Source organism: Emys orbicularis, chromosome 4 (assembly GCF_028017835.1).
Source record: "Emys orbicularis isolate rEmyOrb1 chromosome 4, rEmyOrb1.hap1, whole genome shotgun sequence".
Lineage (NCBI taxonomy): Eukaryota > Metazoa > Chordata > Testudines > Emydidae > Emys > Emys orbicularis.
Window position 1 is genome coordinate 74767340 of NC_088686.1, and position 24438 is coordinate 74791777.

Below are 24438 nucleotides of genomic sequence, written 5' to 3' on the forward strand. Positions count from 1 at the left end.
TAGCTCCATCTAGGTTGCATTTCCCTAGTTTGCTTATGAGAAGGTCATGCGAGACAGTATCAAAAGCTTTACTACAGTCAAGATATACCACATCTACTGCTTTCCCTGTATCCACAAGGCTTGTTACCTGTTAAATTAGGTTGACATTATTTGTTCTTGACAAATCCATGTTGACTGTTACTTATCACCTTATTATCTTCTAGGTGTTTGCAAATAGATTGCTTGATTATTTGCTCCATTATCTTTCATGTATTTCTTTGCTCATCTAGAACAGCTGCAATGTGCTAAGCAATGCTGATTCCATGGATTCCCCAGACTCCAGCAGTGATTTAAATAATGAGAGCAAGGTAAGTTCCTTACTATTTATACAAACCCATAAATATATCTGGTGTATTTACAGACAAATGGTCCTGCCTAGAGGAGCTTAAAATTTAGAGTATATAGGAACATAGTCATTAACATAATGGATCAGACCACCGTCCATCTAGGACAGTGTTCTGCCTCACAGTGGCAATTATCAGATGCTTCAGAGGGAGGCACAAGAAACCCCTTAGTGGACACTTATGGAATAACCTGTCTATAGGGCAAGTTTCTTCCTAACCACCATTGTTTAGTGATGGACTTTTGCCCTGAAGCATGAGGGTTTACAACACTTCTATATATTTTTTTTAAATTCTGTTTTACGTAACTCTGGATACCTAACCCTTTTTTGAGTCTTACTAAAGATATCTAGGGGAAGAGATTAGTTGGATGCAAGGAGAGATGACAACAGGTAAAGTGATGGGAATGTGAAGGACGCACTACAAGATCATGAGGTTACCTCTTTTCACATTAAGTCCCTTTTATCCTGCATTAATTTTTGTTACATTGGTGTATGTGTGGTAGTCAGTCAGAAGAATTATTTTGCTATTTGTATTACATTAGAACTCAGAGGCCTGGGTCAAGATTGGGACCCCATTGTTCTAGGTGCTATACATACACATAGGTCTTGGACAGTCCCTGTCCAAAGGGGCATAGAGTCTAAAAATACAAGGATGTGACACAGGAAAAAGGAAAAGGATACAACAAAGTGGTGATGGTTATGCTTAGACACGTTAGTGCTGATTTCCCCCCTTTCCCCTAAGCCAAAAAAAGAGAAAAAAACAAAATGGGAGAACAGGCAAATGGTCAAAGTATTTTTAATTAAGTGATGGGGAGGGGGAGATGATGTGGGCATCCAAGAGCCCTGAGGATGAGGAGGTGGCAGTAACAAAAATGGAAGATGAGGGCTCTGACAAGGGTTTTAGTATTGTGGATAAAAACAAAAGGTCAAAAGTTCAGATCTTAGAAATGTCAAGGAGGAAGAAGCAACAAGATTTGGACACAGACAAAATGTGTGGGCCAAGGGAGAGACAGGAGCAGAGGAAAATTCCCAAATCACAAGTTTGAGAAATGCAATAGGGTCTTTTTAACTACCAATGGTGCTTACAGAGTTTTAAAAACCAATTTCTCCCCAAAGGAGAATGTTCCGAGCTGTTAATGGCTTCCCACTGATGTCCTGTTGTTCCTATAAAACAGAACCTTAAAATAGAATAAAACTTCATTGATAGCTTTTCAGTGATACTGGTAATGGTCGGTGTCAGAAAGACTTACATGTTGCTGCAGGCTCAGTGTGTTTATGCAAATCCCTGTTCCCTTCTTTCAGACACAGCATTAGGCTCTCCTGTTTCCACCCTAGATACAAATGACTTCACTTGCTGTTTTCAGTGCCCACAGCTTCTCTCTGAAACTGAAGGTAGAGTTCGTGTAGAGATGCATGAAGACCACTGTATCTTCATCATTGAAGGAGCAGAGAAGCCAGATGAGGGGGTTTATAGAGTTACAGTAAAGAACCCAGCAGGAGAAGATAAGGCTGATATCACAGTAAAGGTTATTGGTAAGTGACGGACAGGAATAACCAGTCTCTGAAAAACTCTTGAGTTCAGTGGGACGGACCTACCCTCATTTCTGTAAACCTGAGAACAGCTCTGACTGTGAGTTCAAAGAGGTGAAAAATGACCATATGGGAGGAATAAGTTTCATAAAACTTGACAGAAATGTTTTTCTAAGTAGCTTCCCTTGTATTCCCCATCTGGGAGGAGAAAGAATCATTCCTAAATCTTAAAAATTAGGTTATATGAATATCCTTCCCTTCCATTTCCCTACATTTTTGAATGTCAGTGATCCAGTCTCTTCTCTCAGTGGGGTTGATGATATGTCTATAGAATGAAATCACTTTTTGCCATTTTGTTGTGTGAGTTTTCTAACAGAAACGACTTTATTATATGTATGGTAAACAGTTAATGGAATGAAGGGATATGTACATATGGTATAAGATATTAAAAAGGACTGGAATTATTTAGCCTACAAAGGAGAAGAGCTAGAGGGGAGTTTGACTGAAGTACTCTAGATTATGATGGGTGTTGTGAAAATCAATCAGCTCCTTCTTTATATCCTGGCCTGCATTATCAGAACAAGGGCAAACTGAACAAATTTAGAAGTGATAAAAGGAAATGTTTTTTGCATGCTGTATTGTAAACCTTTGTAGTTCATTGCTGTATGAGGTCATCAGGACAAATACTAAGATAGGATTTAGAAAAGGTATAGGTTCTTTATATTATTAATTTCTGTTCTTAAATAAGGTAAAACAACATACATGCAGCCATTGTATTACACATACTAACTAACCTCACTTCCCAATCATGCCTGGCATCCCCTGGCTCTCTCTCCACGATATGAGCATTTCTTGGAGAGCACAAGAAGTTCGGTTTGAATCTGACTATTGTCTACATCAGTGCCTAGTCCAATCTGGTTTTGAAGACCCTAGATGTAACCTGGGCAAGGCCACCATTTTCTGCACACAGCAGGCTCTGAATGAGGATAACTCACCAATCCTTGTGAAATGCAAGGACCTTGCAGATGTATTTGATAAAAATAATACTGATGCTCTGCCCCCGCATAGGTCCTATGACTGCCCCATAGACCTCCAGCTAGGGGCCAAAATCCCCTTTGTGCAAAATTTATCCAATCAGAACCTGAACTCAGGTTCCTATGGGAGTATCTCGATGAAAATCTGGCAAAGAATTTTATCCATCTGTCTGTGTCCCCCAATCCTGTTTTGTCAAAAAATGGATGGCACTCCGCACCTCTGCGTATACTATCGAACACTGAACAATATAACCATCAAAAATAAATATCCCTTGTCATTGATCAACAAAGAAACAGAAAGGGTCAGCTCAGCAAAAATTTCCGCTAAAGCACCTATCACATGGTCTACATCTGAGAGGGTGATGAATGGAAAACAGACTTTCGTACTTGGTATGGGCTTTTTGAGTACTTCATGATGCCTTTTGGTCTCTGTAACATCTCCGCCATGTTCCAGCATTTGATTAATGATATCTTCAGGGAGGTTCTGAACCAGTTTATCATAATCTATCTAGATGACATTCTTATTTTTTCAGAAAATCAAACCTTGCATCACCAGCATGTCCGGTTGGTACTTGAATGTCTTTGAGCAAATGGCCTATATAGGAAGCCTGGGAAATATGAATTTGATCGCACTGCTGTGGACTTCTTGGGTTATACCATCTCTCCCAGTGGAATAAGTATGGATCCCAAAAAGGTTTCTGCTATTTTGACTTGGGCAACTGCCAAGAGCATTTGTGATATCTGATGCTTTCTAGGATTTGCCTGCTTCTACAGATAATTCATCCAAGGGCTCTCAAAAGTGGTGTTCCCAATTACCCAGCTGCTACAGAAGAACTCCGCTTTCAACTGGACACCAGAAGCCCAACTGGCTTTTGATTGGCTGAAGAAAGCATTTACTTCTGCCCCTGTGTTAGTACACCAAGATGCATCTAAACCTTTTTGTTGTTGAAACAGATGTTTCCAATTACACAATCAGGGTAGTATCATCTCAACAATGTGGTCCTCAAATGACCTCCACGCTTGTGCCTTTTATTCTAGGAAATAGACACCTGAGGAACAAAATTACCAAATGTACGATAAGGAATTACTGGCCATCAAGGCTGCATTTCAGGAGTGGCATCACCATCTAGAAGGTGCGCGCTTTCCAGTCAATGTGTTCACAGATCATAAAACATCTCTGAATGCCACAGCCCACAACCAATGTCAAATATGCTGGTCCCTCTTCCTTACTAGATTTAACTTCACCCTGATCTACTGGTCAGAACCCGAAATGGTGAACTCAGTGCATTATCCTGCAAGGGGGAGTACCTAGATAAAGGGGATAATGCTCTCCAAATATATTGAAAGCCCTGCCATTTTGTGAATGTGCTCCAACATTGATCTTTTGGCCTTGTAAAGTCCTCACTGGTCAGTGATCTGCTTTCAGTGAAATAGATGTCAGCCAATTCTGACCCAAACTTCTCAGTCAAAAACAAGTTAGTCTGGTTCAAGGATTGCCTGGATCACCCCATCTAGCTGTACTCTGGCTATGCCACAATTCCCTGCTGGCAGGCCACTTTGGGTACTGGAAGACAAAGAAGCTGATTTCTCACAATTTTTGGTGGCCAAAACTATTCTCCTCCATCAAAGCTTCCTGTGAGACATGCAGCTGGATGAAGATCCCCCTGCCAAGCCTCTGGGTGTCCTGATCCCACTTCCACCCCTATCTCAACCTGGGGCCTTGATATCATAGAATCAAAGAAGATTAGGGTTGGAAGAGACCTCAGAAGTCATCTAGTCCAACACCCTGCTCAAAGCAGGACCAACACCAACTAAATCATCCTAGCCAGTGCTTTGTCAAGCCGGGCCTTAAAAACCTCTAAGGATGGAGATTCCACCACCTCCCTACGTAACCTATTCCAGTGCTTCACCACCCTCCTAGTGAAATAGTTTTTCCTAATATCCAATCTAGGCCTTCCCCACTGCAACTTGAGACCATTCCTCCTTGTTCTGTCATCTGCCACCACTGAGAACAGACTAGCTTCATCCTCTTTGGAACCCCCCTTCATGTAGTTGAAGGCTGCTATCGAATTCCCCTCACACTTCCCTCTTATGCAGACAAAATAAGCCCAGTTCCCTCAGCATCTCCTTATAAATCATGTGCCCCAACCCCCTAATCATTTTCATTGCCCTCCGCTGAACTCTCTCCAATTTGTCCACATCCTTTCTGTAATGGGGGGCCAAAAACTGGATGCATTACTCCAGATGTGGCCTCACCAGTGCCAAATAGAGGGGAATAATCACTTCCCTCGATCTGCTGGCAATGCTCCTTCTAATGAAGCCCAATATACCGTTCGCCTTCTTGGCAACAAGGGCACAGTGCTGACTCATATCCAGCTTCTCGTCCACTGTAATCCCCAGGTCCTTTTCTGCAGACCTGCTGTTTAGCCAGTCAGTCCCCAGCCTGTAGCAGTGCATGGGATTCTTCCGTCCTAAGTGCAGGACTCTGCACTTGTCCTTATCGAACCTCATCAGATTTCATTTGGCCCAGTCCTCCAATTTGTCTAGGTTACTCTGGACCCTAGCCCTACTCTCCAGCGTATCTACCTCTCCCCACAACTTAGTGTCATCCACGAACTTGCTGAGGGTGCAATCCATCCCATCATCCAGATCATTAATGAAGATGTTGAACAAAACCGGCCCCAGGACCAACTCCTGGGGCACTCCACTTGATATCGGTTGCCAACTAGATATTGAGTCGTTGATCACTACCTGTTGAGCCCGACGATCTAGCCAGCTTTCTATCCACCTTATAGTCCATTCATCCAATCCATACTTCTTTGACTTGCTGGCAAGAATACTATGGGAGACTGTATCAAAAGCTTTGCTTAAGTCAAGATATATCACCTCTGTCCAACGCTTTCCCCATATCCACAGAGCCATTTATCTCATCATAGAAGGCATTCAGATTGGTCAGGCATGACTTGCCCTTGGTGAATCCATGTTGACTGTTCCTGTTCAACGTCCTCTCCTCCAAGTGCTTCAAAATGGATTCCTTGAGGACCTGCTCCATGATTTTTCCAGGGACTGAGGTGAGGCTGACCGGTTTGTAGTTCCCCAGATTCTCCTTCTTCCCTTTTTTAAAGATGGGCACTACATTTGCCTTTTTCCAATCGTCCGGAACCTCCCCCGATTGCCACGATTTTTCAAAGATCATGGCCAATGGCTCTGCAATCACATCAGCCAACTCCCGCAGCACCCTCGGATGCATTGCATGCGGCCCCATGGACTTGTGCATGTCCAACTTTTCTAAATAGTCCTTAACCTGTTCTTTCACCACTGAGGGCTGCTCACCTCCTCCCCATACTGTGCTGCCCACTGCAGCAGTCTGGGAGCTGACCTTGTCTGTGAAGACTGAGGCAAAAAAAGCATTGTGTACTTCAGCTTTTTCCACATCATCTGTCACTAGGTTGCCTCCCCCATTCAGTAAGGGTCCCACACTTTCCCTGACCTTCCTCTTGTTGCTAACATACCTGTAGAAACCCTTCTTGTTACCCTTCACATCTCTTGCTAGTTGCAACTCCAATTATGCTTTGGCCTTCCTGATTACACCCCTGCATGCTCAAGCAATATTTTTATACTCCTCCCTAGTCATCTGTCCAAGTTTCCACTTCTTGTAAGCCTCCTTTTTGTGTTTAAGCTCACCGAAGATTCCTCTGTTAAGCCAAGGTGGTCGCCTGCCATATTTGCTATTCTCTCTGCACATCGCCCTCAATAAGGCTTCTTTAAAATACAGCCAGCTCTCCTGGACTCCTTTCCCCCTCATATTGGCCTCTCAGGGGATCCTGCCCATCAGTTCCCTGTGGGAGTCAAAGTCTGCTTTTCTGAAGTTCAGAATCTGTATTCTGCTGCTTTTCTTTCTTCCTTTTGTCAGGATCCTGAACTCGACCATCTAGTTGGATCCTCCAGCACTTGCACCAGGAAGTTGTCCCCAACACTCTCCAAAAACTTCCTTGATTGTCTGTGCACTGCTGTATTGCTCTCCCAGCAGATGTCAGGGTGATTGAAGTCCCCCCTGAGAACCAGGGTCTGTGATCTGGAAACTTCTGTTAGTTGTCCAAAGAAAGCCTCGTCTACCTCATCCTTCTGGTCTGGTGGTCTGTAGCTGACACCCACCACGACATCACCCTCATTGCTCTTGCCTCTAAACTTAACACAAAAACTCTTAACAGGCTTCTCTCCAGTTTCATACTGGAGCTCTGAGCAATCATATTGCTCCCTTACATACAGTGCAACTCCTCCACCTTTTCTCCCCCGCCTGTCCCTCCTGAACAGCGTATACCCATCCATGACAGTGCTCCAGTCATGTGAGTTACCCCACCAAGTCTCTGTTATTGCAGTCATATCACAGTTCCTTGACTGTGCCAGGACTTCCAATTCTTCCTGTTTGTTTCCCAGGCTTCTTGCGTTCGTGTACAGGCACCTACGAGAACTAGACTATTGCCCTACTTTCTCAGTATGAATCAGGAGGCTTCCCCTGTTGCACCCTCCCCTCCTCCTTGTGTTTCCTCCTGGTATCCCACTTCCCCACTTACCTCAGGGCTTAGGTCACCATCCTCCAGCAAACCTAGTTTAAAGCCCTCCTCACTAGGTTAGCAAGCATGCCTGCGAAGATGCTCTTCCCTCTCTTTGTTAGGTGGATACCATCTCTTCCTAGCAATCCTTCTTCCAGGAACAACATCCCGTGGTCGAAGAATCCAAAGCCTTCTCTCCGACACCACCTGCGCAACCACGCATTTACCTCCACAATTCGATGGTCCCTACCTGGGCCTTTTCCTTCAATAGGGAGGATGGACGAGAACACGACTTGCATCTCAAACTCCTTTACTCTTCTTCCCAGAGCCACGTAGTCTGCAGTGACCTGCTCAAGGTCATTCTTGGCAGTATCATTGGTGCCCACGTGGAGAAGTAGGAAGGGGTAGCGGTTAAATCAATAAATAGATTTAATCACTGACTGCCCCACTTCTGAGGGCTGCACAGCTACACTGATCGTCGTCAACCTCCACACCAAAATGGTGCACTTTTTGCCTTCTCAGAAGATCCCCCCCACTGCACAAGCAATGGCTCACTTATTTTTCAACCACATCTTCAAGCTCCATGGGTTACCAACTGACATTACACCGAACTGTGGGCCACAATTTGTCTCCCATTTTTGGAGAGAATTGTTCAAACTCCTGGAAGTCACTCTACACATTTCCTCTGCCTACCACCCCCAGATGGATGGACAAACAGAACGGATAAGCCAAATTCTAGAAAAATGTCTTCACTGATTCATCAACATGACTGGGTCAGGCTCTTGCCTTTTGCCAAGTTTGCTTACAATAACTCCGATCACAAATCAACCTGCCAAAGTCCCTTCTATTTCAATTATTGCTTCCAGCCCTGATTTCATCCATCTGTACTGCCAGCCTCCCATGACCCTGTGGCCTCCAATTTGGCTGAACATCTCCACTGCATTCAAGAGGAATTAAAATCACACAAACTCAGCCAAAGAGGACTACAAACAATACACTGACATTCATCAACAGGATATGGCTCTCAACTCAGCACTTGGACACCTCCCGACCCTCAAGGAAACTAAACTACTGTTATCTTGGCTCATTCCAGATCATTCAACAGATTAACCTGGTGACCTTCAAGCTCCAGCTACCGCGAACCATGAAGACATCTAGTATTCCATGTTTTCTTGTTAAAAATATGTGGATAACTTCTTTCCTAGATACACACAACCACCTCCACTCCAAATCTCGATTCAGGAACAGGAAGAATATGAGGTGAGACAGAACCTAGCCTCTACACTCCTCTAAGGACTGGAAGGGAATAGCCCAGATGATCGTTCATGGGAACCAGCTTGTAATGTACATGCACCCAATGTGCTTCATGAATTCTATCAATTGCACCCAGACAAGTTGGGTCCAAAGGCATCAGGGAGGTGCCCTCGGGAGGTAGGGGGACACACAGTAATTTAAGGTGGTGAGTCACTCTTGTATTGGGCAGGTATATAAACTCCACAGGAGGAACAGTAGTTCAGTCAGCTCAACGTCACTCCAGGACTTAGAACTCTCTCCTGCCTGACGATGGTAACCTACTCCCCAAGCCTTAGCCTCTCCAGCCTTGCTCTTGCTTCAGCCCTGTTCCTAGTCCTGCTCTTGCTCGCGTCCTGTTCCAGCCTTGCTCTCACTCCAGCCTTGCTTCCACCCTGCTTTGGACTCCTCATTCCAGCTCTTACCCCTGGCTCTGACCACTAGGCTTAACAGCTCCAGCAACTAGGCCTGATCATCCCCATCATGGTGTCTGACACAGAAGACCCAAGAAATGGGAGCCATGTCAGATTATCTCATTTCCTAACAGGTAGAATTTAGGCACAATACTCCTGGGGGAATTCTGTGCCAAAAAATTAAAAATTCTACACACAATATTTTAAAATTCTGCAAAATTCGGCATATTTTATTTGTCAAAATAACACAATATAATCACACCAGCTACAATTATTTTGTTAATTTTATTTCAAAATACGTTTGTCAGCAAGTATGTCTGTAATAATAGAGACAACAAAAAAGATTCAGGAAATGTTTTTTGACAAACAGATTCCTTACTGGGCATATTAATACAGAACTTTGAGTAATAATTCATTTAAACTACAATACAGAAATGCATTTTCTGAATCCCTCAGAAGCAGTGCAAAGGCTTGCGGGAGTCAGAGGTAATGGAGGAGCTGAGGGAGAGGGAAGTAATTGCTGGGAAGGAGGCTGGGAGTGAACCTGGAGGGCTGTTGGGTGTGGGTGGAAGAAGTATGGAACGGCGTTTTTTTGCAGGGGAGAGATTGTTAGGGAGTTGGGGAGCCTCCTCCATGCAGACTCTGGCTGACCCACAGCCTCTCCAATACAATCAGGCACATCTGCCCCTGTCCCCATGTGTCACTGCACCACCCTTCCCCCTCATCTCCATGTGTCCCTGCATCCCACTCAGCCATCCCCCCTCCTCCCAACATGGCCCTGCACCCCCACTCCCATTCAGCCCCTGCCCTAGTCTGTCCTCCCCACTAGCCCTTTTCAACCCAGTCTATGTGACCCCCCAGCAGCCCCTTGTTCCCTGCTCTGTCTGTCCCCTTCCATATCCCATGCCTTCTCACCTGTCCCCATGGGCAGGGCTCTGTGAGGAACCCAGCCTCTCTTCCTCCCTATCAGCTGCAGACTGCTATGGCTGGTGAGCCAGCTTCCCTTTGTTTTGGCACCACAGCAGCCCCTGGTGGGTGAACGGTGTAACTGCAGCACCTCTCCGGCAGAGAAAAAAAAAATTGTGGGGGACAGAAATTCTGTGCATGTGCAGTGGTGCAGAATTCCCCCAGGAGTAGCAAGAGGCAGCCTCTCTCTGCAACAGCTCCCTCTGCCTGACAAATTATGGAACAACAATGATGCGTCTCAGGAATGCACCTATTCTGCAGGCCAGGGGAAACATGTTATGACTGCAGCTGTCAAAACCTTGGTGGGGTGTGGGCAGATTATATAGACTGCTATCCAGCTAAAACGTTTTATTTCACAAAGATGTGTCTATGTATGTATAGATTAAGAAATATGAATAATCAAACATAATTTAAAGTAAAAGCAATCTAACCTAGAAGCATCAAAGAGCAGGGCTCAGTCTGGACTGAGGTAATGACTTATACTGTATCTGGTGCTTAGATGCTACAGATCTAGGTCTGCGCATTAGAAATACCACAGACAGACAGACAGTGTCTTCAAAATGAAAGAGGAGGGATCTCTCAATAGGTTTGATTTGGTTGTGCAGATATCCTTTAGATATATAATGTGGAAAAATGCTAAACAAAAATATTTAGTAACATAGCTGATGGCAAGGGTAACAATTTTGACACTCCCTCTCTCATACAATCTTTAGATGTTCCTGATCCTCCAGAGGCTCCCAAGATCATCGATGTTGGAGAGGATTACTGCACAGTACAGTGGCAACCCCCTAAATATGATGGAGGACAACCAATACTGGGTAAGAGTTGCTAAAAAGACAGAGTCCTCAGCAGACTCATCTATACCAGTTACTGGCCCTTTAAAATGAGACCTGGGGACCTTTATCAGCCTGTTCATACAGAAATCAGAGATGCTGACTCTTAAAACTGAGAGATGCACACTACTCATTCTCAAGCTATCAGAATCCTGGCCCTTTAATCTTAGGGGCAGAGTGCCCCGTATCTGCCCCATCTAAATCAGGGACACATTTCACTGACAGAGTTAAGTCTGTGTTTGGACAAGGGCACAAATGGGAATGTCTAGTGTCAAGGCAGAAGGAAACTAAAGTTAGACATTCCCATTCCAGACTCTGAAACTTTGCTGAAGTCTATAGGGTCTGGACTTGCTTGAGTTTCCTTGTTTCAGTACAGTCCAACCTTTATGAAGCCTTATGAGAAGCATTGGAGCTATGGATGATCTACTATATTCCTCCCTTTTAACTCCTCGTACTATATTCTAGGAGAGTAGAGTTTGTATTAGATCTTCGTTTTTTCCCAAAAGAAAAGAGTAACTTCTATAGGAGTCACTTGTACCCTGTGCAGGAATAATAGGACCTGCGAAGTGTCCACTCCAGCCACCAAGGAGTTAATAGCTTAAACTATTAGATGTGAAGCAATAAACCAGTGGTTGCCATGTTGCTGTTTTCAAAAGCTCACAAAATAGTTTGAAAAGATCACGCAAATGGTTCAGTTATGTGGAACTCTTTTGGGTTGGGTTGGGTCACTTAAGTATTGTTTTCAATCCCTAATGAAAGTTTTAGCTAATATCATGTCAAGGATTTTGCTATCAGCAGAACTAGAACAAAAACTGCAAATACTATGTTTAGTGATAGTTAAGGTTGCAGCAGAATTCACTCCTTTCACTGAAACCCTTAAAAGTATGAAAATAAGAAGTTAAGGGGAAAGACTTGTGCATTCCCTTCCATCTTCATATTGCCCATAACATTATCTTTGATGCATTCCAACACTCCATAAGGCTTTCATGTCCATCTCCAATAGATAACAAAAAGCAATACAACTTCATTAAACTTACACGCTCTAGCACAAAACCTTAAGTGACCTCATATGCTTTTATATCAATAGATCAGCAGTTTGACTGTCATGCTTTCCATGTGTTTGGAAAGTTATTCTGCCTTAACACTGTTGAGGTCACTGATACTACTATCACTGTAGTTTTTGTTTACTAATTTCCTAGTTTTTTTATAGTTTTGATGTACAACAGTGGATAGCTTCCTACAGTCAGGGAGAAATGGAGCAGAATGTGCGGGGGAATCAGAGGGAGAAACTGTGTTGCTGAAGCTGCTCCTGCCTACGCTGATCCTCCTAAAGAGTGTGAGAGACTGTGGTGTACATCAGAAAATTATTTGTTTTATCCCCATATAGAAATTTTTAATATTTTATCCTCATTTAAAAGTTACTGAAAGTAAGTACACCTTGAGAAACCCTCCATGTTTAGAACTGATTACATAATCTATCAGCTGGAAGGAACCTCCGTGAAGAAGTCTGTGTCATCACTCGCTTCTAAAACCCTCCGAAGTCTTACCTGGACTTCTGAAAATTGGATACAGCCAGTAGCAGCTGCAGCTGCAGGATGTGTGTGCCTATATTACACTATGCAGTGTAGTCATAGCCGTTTCAGTCCCAGGATATTAGAGAGACAAGGTGGGTGATGTAATATGTTTTACTGGACCAACTTCTATTAGTGAGCGAGACAAGTTTTCGAGCCACACAGAGCTCTTCTTCAGGTCTGGCATTACACTAGCAGTTTTGTCTATATGGATCTCCCATCCCCACTAGTATGAAGCATGCCACTCAGCTTGCAAAAATGCCAATGTGGAACACCTGCAGGTATGATGGCTGTCATCTTGGCCAACAATAGGGAGTGAATCAGTGACCTCCAGAGGTAAAAACAAGAGTCTTTACAGCTTATGCTAAAGAGCCAGCCTCTCAAGCTGAGTCCTGTCATAAACTCACAGCCTCTGTAGATTAAAACCAGAGGGGCGGAGACCCTCTGACAGCAGGAATCCAGTCTGACAGGGGAGCCTGGGCTGAGAGCCGGAGCCACAGCCCACCCCGGTCTGACAAGCAGAGCCAGGGCTGACAGCTGGAGCCTGCCCTGAGGTGACAAGGGGAACCGCAGCCTGCCCTGCTCTGACAGTGGGAGCCACAGCCTCATGGGATGCTGTAGGGCCCTTCACTAGTCCCATGCAGGGCTCTCTTAGCAACTCCGAAATGTCAGACATCTGTTGCATGTTTTTTTCCCCAAGAACTTAAAAACCATTATCAGCAAGAAACAGCGAGAAACAGCTTATATGAGAAATGGATCATTTTGTGACAAAGGGAGAAAAGCGTACAACACAAGCCAAAGCGAGGGCATAAGTGGAAGTTCCAGCAAAATGCAGAAGACAAAAATATGACAAAGCTTATTTCAAACTGGGCTTTACATGCAGCGGTCCAGCGATGCACCAAGGGCTCAAGGTGTTGTAGGGTGATCAGATGTCCCGATTTTATAGGGATAGTCCCGATTTTTGTGTCTTTTTCTTACATAGGCTCCTATTACCTCCCACCCCCTGTCCCGATTTTTCACATTTGCTGTCTGGTCACCCTAAGATGTTGTATGTGGCGAAGTACTGGTAAATGACAATATGTGGCCCTGCAAGCTATGCCAGCATCTCGTTAACAGGACCAAAAAAAAGTTGTTGAATTCTACCGCACTGTTAATACGAATGCTACTGAGGCGTCTTACCATGTGGCTTTGTGCATTGCCAGAGCTGGTAAGCTGCACAACATAGGTGAGAAACTACTACTTCCAGCTGCAAAGGATATGTGTGGTGATGATAGAAGAGAAAGCAGCAACACAGCTAGACGTGATCCCACATTCTAATGACACAGTTTCACACCGTATTGCAGAGATGGCCACTGATATAAAAGAGTAGCTCCTAAAAAGTGTTTGTCAGAGCCCATATTATTCAATTCAGATAGATGAGTCTACCGATATATCAAATGCTGCATAGCTACTCATGTATATTCGTTTTGCTACAGCAACAGAATTAAAAGAGGAATTTCTGTTTTGCCATCCACTTCCAACATGAGCAACTGGTGACGAGCTTTTTAAACTATTAAATAATTTTGTCCAAGACACAGGCCTTGATCGGGGACGTTGTTTTGGAATTTGCAGCGATGGAGCATGGTCTAGGACAGGATGGTATAGTGGACTTGTGACAAGGGTACAAGAAGTGGCCCCTACAGCAACCTGGAATCATTGTATGATCCACAGACAGGCATTGGCTTCTAAGAAGATGGCAGAGGAGCTCAGCAATGTTCTCTCAGTTGCAGTAAAAATTATAAACTTTATAAAGTGGTGCCCGGTTAATTCAAGGGTTTTTGCCATTTTATGCGAAGAGATGGGGGCAAACTTCACACAGTTGTTGTTACGTGCAGTTGTTCATTGGCTGTCCAGGGGCAAGGTGCTGACAAGACTATGTGAACTGCATGAGGAAGTCCATATTTTTCTTGCTGATAATAATTCTCTACTTGTACAGCATTTCAGTGACACTTGGATATCCTTGTTGTCATATCTAGCTGACATATTTGAGCGACTGAATTTTCTGAATGTGTCACTTCAGGGACGAGATGCAAATGTTTTCATTGTTAATGATCGAATAGCAGCATTCATTAACAAACGTGAACTGTGGCCTTCAAGTGTGCTGCAGGGATCTGTGTCCATCTTTTCAATACTGGAGGATGTTGTGGAACAATGCAGTGATCTGTCAGTTGACAGTATTCAGGACGTAATTATTCAGCACTTAGGGAGTCTCCAGGAGCAGTTTTGTGAATACTTTCCTGAAGTGGGTAAAGACAAATGTAATCAATGGATCAGGAACCCATTCAGCTTTAAGCCGAACCCCACAGAAGAAGAGGAAAGCCTTATTGACCTGTCAAGCTCCAAGGAACTGCAGCACAATTTTTCACAAATGCCAGTTGCAGACTTTTGGTTATTGGTGGTTATCTGAGTTTCATGAATTAATACACTGGGTACCTAAAGCCCTTATTCCTTTTTTATCCACCTACCTATGCCAGTCAGGCTTCTCAGTATTAACAGCAATCAAAACAAAGTATGGCTCCCGGCTTTCTGTTGAAGATGACTTACGGTATGTCTCTTCCTTTCTACACTGCAACCCTGAATTCCACTACTTTGTACAGCAAGGAAACAAACACACCCCTCCCACTGATAAGATAGGACTGATTGATATTATACTGAATTAATATATCATTGTTTGGTGTCATGTTTCTAAAATGTTTGCAAAGTTTTATTTTAGCTGCTTCCATTTGTACTGTTTTTGAACTTAAAATTAATACTTCTGAAACTCATACTGATCTAATTGATCAAATCTTTACTTTTTTATTAATTTTTTGCAACATAGAGGATTTTCAGTTTGTTATATTGTTTTACTAAACTATGGGGAGGAGTAGTCATTTTTTTCATAGGTCACCAAGTCTCACTATGACAAATTTTGAGAACCCCGCTATAGACATAGGATAACCCAATCTGATTTAGTCACTCTGAAAGGTAATGTGGTGCTGTGGATAAGATTGGGATTTATCATGTTAAGGTATGTCTATACTGCAATTAGACACCTGCAGCTGGCTCGTGCCAACTGGCTCGTGCTATGGGACTGTTTAATTGCTGTGTAGATGTTCAGGCTCAGGTTGCAGCCGAGCTCTGAGACCCTCCCACCTTGCAGGGTCCTAAAGACAGGGCCCCACCTGGAGCCTGAGCAACTATACTGCAATTAAACAGCCCCTTAGTCTGAGCCCTATGAGTTTGAGTCAGTTGGCGTAGGTCAGCCACAGGTTTTTCATTGCAGCATAGACATAGCCTAACATGACAAACCCCAATCTTGTCCATGGCACCACACAGAGTGACTAAATCAGTTTGGGTTGTCCTATCTCTATAGGATAAACCATGACCCTCTCCAAAAGCCAGGGATAGAATCCAGGATTGCTGATCACCAGTATTCTACTGCTGACTAGTATACCTACCCTTAAAGACCTGAGTTCTGAACCTGCGGTGGCCTTGCATAAGGTCTCAGCTAACTTATTTTTAAAATGGAGGGGAGTCTTCAGCAGCGATTCCCTAAACATCTTCTAATTTGGGGTTCAAAGGGTTAGTCAACAATAAGTGTATTGAATTGCATTGGAATTTAAACAAAAGTAGGAAGAAGTGAGATTTTAATTAGTGGTCTGGTCTTTCCAAGCCCGGGAAGTTTCCCCATACACTACATGGGTATTTGTTGAATCTCTCACTCTTGTATTTCTTTGTCTCCAGGAGTGAGTGACAGAGCTCAAGCCAAAACAGATTTATCACCAAATTAATTCAGCGGGTTCATCTTGGAGCTAATATTTACCATAATAACTAAAAAGTTATAAAATCCTCTACAGACAAAAACTACCGATTTATGATGATAGTCTAGGGCAACAATGTGGACAAAGAACAAGTCCCAGAGTGTTTCAGATTTCTTGGAGAAGCAGACAAAAAATGAGCAAACCAGTGAACAATTGCCAAAGGGGGTGATTTTTAAATTCTTCTTATTCTCTCTGTATCAATTCATTTTTTTAAAAAATACCATGAAAAATTCAAACAGTGCTCAAAATTTATATTCTATGTTTTATTTTTTGCCATGTCAATGAGACTTTTACAAAACAAAGGTTTGAAGTTCTTGTTAAAACTGAACTTTGTAATGCAACCTTAGCTAAAGTGCAACTACTGCATAATAAACGACTGAAGATTTTACTGGGAAAAGTTGACAGTGGTGTCAAGTTGTCTTGAGTAGCTCACAAGTGTGAGTGCCAACCTCAGGGCAGATTGTCAAAAAGCAGGGCACAAACCCCAAACTAGTTGTGAGTTCTATGCTTAGATTTCACCAACCAAGTAATAAGTGTGAACTCCTCAAGCACTACAGCAGCCTGAACATGGAGTCTCAGATAGTCCCCTTCAGTACTCTGGTCTATTTTACCACCCAAGCTGTCAGGGTTCCCTCCCCACTCTGAACGCTGGGGTACAGATGGGGGGACTCGCATGAAAGACCCCCTAAGCTTATTTTTACCAGCTTAGGTTAAAACTTTCCCAAGGCACAAGTTCCAACTTGTCCTTGAACAGTATGCTGCCACCACCAAGTGATTTAGACAAAGAATCAGGGAAAGGACAACTTGGAGTCCTATTCCCCAAAAATATTCCCCCAAGCCCTACACCCCCTTTCCTGGGGAAGGCTTGAGAATGATATCCTCATCAATTGGTACAGGTGAACACAGACCCAAACCCTTGGATCTTAAGAACAATGAAAAATCAATCGGGTTCTTAAAAGAATAATTTTAATTAAAGAAAAGGTAAAAGAATCACCTCTGTAAAATCAGGATGGTAAGTACTTTACAAAATAACAAAAGATTCAAAAACACAGAGGATTTCCCCTCTAGGCAAAACTTTAAAGTTACAAAAACAGGGATAAACCTCCCTCTTAGCACAGGGAAAATTCACAAGCTAAAACAAAAGATAATTAACGCATTTCTTTGCTATTACTTACTATTTCTGCAATACTAGATGCTTAGTCCAGATATGCTTAAGGAGATGTATTTTTCCTGCTCTGGTTCCTTGTTGACTCGAAGAGAACCAAACAAAGACACAAACAAAAACCTTCCCCCACAGATTTGAAAGTATCTTCTCCCCTTATTGGTCCTTTTGGTCAGGTGCCAACCAGGTTATCTGAGCTTCTTAACCCTTTACAGGTAAAAGAGGAATTAACCCTTTACAGGTAAAGAGGGATTTTATGCTACCCTTAGCTGTATGTTTATGACACAAGCAAACCTGCGTTTGTGACAGATGGTCCCTTATAACAAAAATCACAACAGTGTTCAGGTTACTCCCAATCCCAAAGGACCAGACACTTATCCCAGTTCAATTGCACCTTAGACCTCACACCAAAGATAACATTTGTATCCAATCCTATAATTAACTAAAGATTTATTAACTAAGAAATAAGAGAGTTATTTACAAGGTTAAAGTAGGTAAACATATACACACAAATTAGTTACACTCTTAGGTTCCAAAAAGTATTAGAAGGTGCTGTGATATGCAAGCTATGTCCTTTAGAACTAACCAAGGCTAAGCAGATTGGGGATCCCTTGCTTATGCTTAGAAACTACTGCCCTCTCTAAACTCCAAGCAGTATAATGATACAGGGATTTTTATTCCCTTCCCCCATAGTTCAAACTGATGGGATAAGTGTTTGCGCCTGTCTCCTCTTCATGGGGGTGTGTGGGACAATCAACAAAATCTTTGTACTTTGATGTTTTACAATGGCTCATTTGGTTTCAGTGGGCCTTCTTGTGTGCGGGACCAGCATGTCACATTAATTAAAGCTTCTTTCCTGTTTGGTGAGTTACACAATTACTGAGTTTTACAATGCAAACACTCAATATAACTGTATACCATGGGATACAGATGTTATAAGTAAGATCAATGCATGCAGCATCCTACCAGCATTTCATCAAGTCTAAACATTAAACACATTCTTATAAACTTAACATCTATTGTAACAATGCTAACACACAGGTGAGCCAGACTGGTTTCCAGCTACGCATCTGTCATTGTTCCATGAGGCCTAGGGGCCTTGACATAAGCTGGCACCTGGTCTCCCAGCATCAGAAGTGAAAAATGTCAGGGGAAGTCATAATAATAGGATCTCACTCAAACCAAACTAGAACAATAATACTTGTTCTTTTAAATTATCTTCCATGCAAGGATCTCAATGCATTTCATACACAAATTATGTGGGAAGATTCATACAGTTTAAGGCCAGAAGGGACCATTAGTCAGAGGTCATTAATTTTCACCCTGTTGCCCCTACATTGAGACCAGTAACATGCATTTAATAAAGCATAACTTGTGTTTGGTGAAAGCACATCTTCCAGAAAGTTATCCAGTCTTAATTTGAACACAACAGGAGATGGAGACTCTACCATTTACCTTGGTAATTTGTTCCAATAGTTAATTACTCTCACTGTTAAATTTTTTTGTCTAACTTCTAATTTGAATTTCTCTGGCTTCAACTTTTAGCCACTGGTTCTTGTTATGCCTTTCTCCACTACATTAAATAACCCTTTAGAGCTGGATATTTTGTCACTATGAAAGTACTTATACGCAGTAATCATGTCACCTCTCAATCTTCTTTTTGATAAGCTAAACATATTGAGCTCCTTAAGTCTCTCACTGTAAACCATTTTCTTCAGCCGTTGAATAATTTTTGTGGCTCTTTTCTTCACCTTTTCCAGTTTCTAATCATCCTTTTTAAAATGTGAACACCAGAACTGTACACAGTACGCAAATAACAGTTTCACCAATACCATATACAGAGGTATAAAATCACCTCTCTGCTCATACTCCCTACTCCCATGTTTACGTAACCAAGGATCACATTAGCCCTTTTTGCCACAGAATTCACTTGTTCATCCACTATGACTCCCAAATTCTTTTCAGAGTCACGATTTTCTAGGATACAGTCCCCCATTCTGCAAGTACGGCCTGCATTCTTTGTTCCTAGTTGTATAACTTTGCATTGGGTTGTATTAAAATGCATTTTCTTTGAGGCGTTGCTTAAGAAGCAATCCAGATCACACTGTATGACTGCCCGGTCCCTCCTTATTTACCTCTCTGACAGCCAGTCTTTGTGTCATACACAAATTTTATCAGCAGTGATTTTATATTTACTTCCCGAACATTGATGAAAATGTTGAATAGTTTTGGGCCTCATACTGATCCCTATAGACCCCCACCAGAAACACCCCTATTTAATGATGATTCCCCATTGATAACTACTTTTTGAGACCTGTCAGCTAGCCAGTTCTTAATCCATTTAACATGTACTCTATTGATATTGCATAGTACTAATTTTTTAATCAGGATGTAGTATGGTACTCAGCCAAACACCTTATAGAAGTCTAAATATATTAGATCTATGCAGTTACCTTTTTCAACCGAACTTGTAATCTCATCAAAAAATTAAATCAGATTGTTTGACGAAACCTATTTTCCACAAAACCATTTTGACTGGCATTAATTATATTCCTATCCTTTAACTCTTTACCAATTGAATCCTGTAATCAGCTTATCCAGTATTTTGCCCAGGACTGATTTCAGGCTAGCCTGCCCAGGTCATCCCGCTTGCCCTTTTGAATAGTGGAATAATATTAACACGCTTCCATTCTTCTAGAATTTCCCTAGTGTTCCAAGATTTATTAAAATTAACACCACCAGGCCACAGATCTCCTCAGCCAACTCTTTTAGGACTCTTGGTGAAAGTTATCCAGGTCTGCTGAATTAAAAATGTTTATCCTTACTAGATGTTGTCTAACATCCTACTTCGTACTAATGAGCTGGAAAGTACTTCATCATTCTCCTATGATATGAGTACATCATCCTGCTGCTTTCCAAATATAGAAAATAAATGTTTACTGAACACTTCTGTCTTTCCGGTATCGTTATTAACAAATTTACCATCTCTATCTAGTAATGGGCCTACACTATTCCAAATCTTTACCTTCACATGAGGCGCTCATGCCTTAATTCAGGGGTCAGCAACCTTTCAGAAGTGGTGTGCCGAGTCTTCATTTATTCACTCTAATTTAAGGTTCCGCGTGCCAGTAATACATTTTAATGTTTTTAGAAGGTCTCTTTCTATAAGTCTATAATATATAACTAAACTATTGTTGTATATAAAGTAAATAAGGTTTTTAAAATGTTTAAGAAGCTTCATGTAAAATTAATTTAAAATACAGAGCCCCCTGGCCTGGTGGTCAAGACCCAGGCAGTATGAGTGCCACTGAAAATCACCTCGCGTGCCGCCTTCGGCACCCGTGCCATAGGTTGCCTACCCCTGCCTTAATTGGTTCAGTGATTAATGAAGAATACTGGTTCCCAAGCCATGTAATAGGTCGAGAGAGGGCAGATGGGAACTCTACTCTTTCTCAACTTTGTTTATTATTTTTACATACTATACATAATAGAATACTATTATTGTATAGCATCAAGAGTGTGCTAAGTGCTTAACAACAGACATAGAAAGGCATCCGCAGCCCCAGAAGAGCTACAATCTAAATTTCCAATATGATCAAACAAATGAGGATGTCAAATAGTAGAGAGGGAACAGAGCATGGAAGGTGGAGAGCAACAGCAATTTAGTTATATGCACAGCCTGGCAATTCATTTACAATTATATTTTTCTTTTTTTCTCTCTCTCTCTTTTGTTTTAAAGGGGTTTCTTATTGCCTTTTATTTGCTTACTTGCCACTCTCTCTGGCTTAGGACAATTTGACTGAAAAGGGAAATATAGTAAAAGAAATAGTCAATTCCAGCAATGTGGGTTTCCTTCCTTCCACTGTTTTTGAGGAGGATGGTGTCATCATATTCCTTCTCAAAAGCTCAGGCAAATTTCAGGTCTTGGAACAGAGAAATCAAATCTGATGACAAGAACTAATGACAGTGTAGAGTAGCTACTACTGGGCCCAGCAAGACTCTGGAGCACGGGAGGTAGATAATACTGGACCCCACATAGATCCCCAGAGAGGAGGCTCTGAAGTGCAAACTCAGCAGTGTTGGGCCTGGATTGGGCCCCTCCATACATTTAGAACAAGGGTAGTTTTCCATTTTCTTTTGCTTCAGAAAATTATGCTGTCTCAGCCACTTCTTATTCTTGTACATCACAGACATTTTTTTCATTCATAGGCTATATCTTAGAGAGGAAAAAGAAGAAGAGCTACCGGTGGATGCGGCTGAACTTTGACCTTTTGAAGGAGCTGTCATATGAAGCCAAGCGAATGATTGAAGGTGTTGTTTATGAGATGCGGCTTTATGCTGTGAATTCCATTGGCATGTCCCGGCCTAGCCCCGCCTCACAGCCTTTCATGCCAATTGGTGAGTTTCATCACATGGTACATTATCTCTATGACTTCAAAGAAACAGATAAATGAACTTTCACCTTCTCATTCCACCTCTCTAAAAAGAAAAAACGTTTACTTTTTTGAGACAGCTAACTAGTCATTTGATATTTTCTCTCCATTCCAAACTTCTCACCCTTTTTTCTTTATAGAGACAATGTGGGTGAGGTAATAGCTTTTATTGGGCCAACTTCTATTGGTGAGAGAGAGACAAGTTTTCAAGCTTACACAGAGCTCTTCTTCAGGTCAAATCTTTTTTCTTTGTAATTTTTCTCTTCTCTTTCTCCCATTTCCCTTCCCTGGGGAGCACAGAGGTTCTAGTTTCGTGAAATTGCTGATGAATTTCTAGCTGTTATAATTAGAAGTGTGAGAGCCACGGCCAGGTCTGGAGAGGAGAGGGAACTAATTAATAGCATTTTCCCAGCCCCTCTCAGCTTCCCTTATTCCCTTATGGGTGCAAATATCATAGTATCCCACCTCCTTTAATCCTAGCCCCCTCCAGAGCTACAAGGCTAGTTGATTAAGAAAATATCCAAGGAATTATTTTCTATAAATAATTCCTCTCAACCCAGCAATACAGTGTTTCCAGCAGTCCCTGAGCTGGGAGCAAACTGTGTGAGTCTCCAGGAAGCCAGCCATCTGAGGGCTTTAGAAACAGCAGTAACAAAAATACCAATAGCTGGAGTCTGAAATGACTAAAGTAGCCCAATCTGCAGACAGTAGCCAGGGGGAACAGTCTTCTGAAGGAGACAGTGTGAAAGCAAAAGACCATTGCAAGGGGCCAGGAGGGAAGGATGAACTGCAAGAGGGGTCTGTTAAATCTGGACTTCAATCACCCTACAGTTGGGCTACGGAGACAGAAGGGAAGCAACAAGAACCATCAAGAGGAGCTACTGAACAAAAAGGTCCAAATTTTTCATGGAACAGGCAGAGGTTTACTAGATTAGGGATAAAGCCTGAGCCCAGTGCTTCAGAGAATAGTATTTGGGTTTGCAGTATGTATTGTATGGTCATATGTGCTGCTAATTACCTTTTCCTCCCGTGTATGCTGCCCAATCTTTATCTCATTTTGAAAATGAAGGCTGTTGATGTAATGCAGAAACAGCAAGGAACTGGTTAAAATCTGATTTTTTTTAATAGCACCATAAGCTACAATGCTAATAATATAATCTACATCTATTAAACAATGTATTAAACCGTACTGATCTTACAGTATAATTGAAATATTTAAAACAATATTTAAAATGTTCAAAATATTCCAGAGCTGTTCAGTTTATGATACATACTTGGTTTTGCAAAAATAATTTATTTAAAATATGTTCTGCTATACCATATTACTTAAGTGGTATGAGAATGAGCCACTGTATTAATACTTTGGTACACAGTTTACATCCTCTCACATGTATTAGGTTCTCTGCAGTCCTTTTATGAAATGTGTCCCAAATAGAGTATCTTTTTCACTAGGGATATAAAATGCTAGAAATACACAATTCTGCAATTCCAACCTTCAAGTAACTCCTCAGAGCATGTGCCCTGGGGATATCCTACTTAAATATCTATCTGGATGAAGCAGGGGTCGGATAACAACAGCTGGAAAAATTCTCAATACAGTATTTCGGTCATGCAATATGTGACTTTAAGCAAGTTCACTTTCAGCTCACATTTTTGAACTATGGGTTTGGTACTGGTACCCAAATCTAAGTTTTGTTTTCCTGAGGCCTATTCGGGTCTCAGAACTCTTTAGCAAGACTTTTCTTTGTTTTTTTTTCAAATTAGTAGAAAAGAAGCACACCCAAAGAGAAGATGAGATGCTAGGACTGTATTTAACTGCTGTTTTTGCTGAGCTATGAAGTGCAGAAGATTCACAAGGCAAGAAGCCCCTGTTCTGAGGGGGCATGCTGATAAATGTAGCAGAAGTGAAACCCCTTGACACCAAAATGTTTTTTCTCATGTTTCTGTTTCTATTGGACAGACCAGATCTAGTTGCACTTGTAAATAAATATGGATACTATGGGCCATTTTCACCACTGGGGTATGCCAACAAACCACCACTGAAGTAAAATGTGTTACACCAATTTATGCCATTGATGAATTTGGCCCTGTCTATGTGAATTTTGTCTGGTAATAGTCAAGTCATAAGTGCAGTATACAAATTGTACAGATATTGGTTTTTCCAGTTCCCCTGCTCTCCTCAGCTGAAAAGCTGATTCATTTCTCCAGAGCTCTAGTCTCTTCATCAGCTTTTATCTATAAAGGAACTTATGCACAGCAACTGCTATCGATCTAGACTTCCTATGTTACTGTACAAGTATCTTGTATTCCTCCCAGTCCTGGTTTTAGTCACTGACTCTTCCATCAAGTGGAGCGATAGAGGTTACATTTTAGAGCTAGGTTTTGATATGATTCTATATCATTTTGCCCGCCCCCCCTAGTAAGATAATTCA

General features: G+C 42.1%; 1 protein-coding gene across 1 annotated transcript in view; it reads left to right on the forward strand.

The window, feature by feature from the left end:
- Positions 1-24438, forward strand: part of MYBPC3 (myosin binding protein C3) — a 114699-nt gene that overhangs the window by 59690 nt on the left and 30571 nt on the right. Inside the window, exons 21-23 of the mRNA XM_065404411.1 lie at positions 1685-1915; positions 10882-10986; positions 21783-21971. Of these exons, the coding sequence (XP_065260483.1) occupies positions 1685-1915; positions 10882-10986; positions 21783-21971 (525 nt within the window). The remainder of the gene's footprint in view (positions 1-1684; positions 1916-10881; positions 10987-21782; positions 21972-24438) is intronic.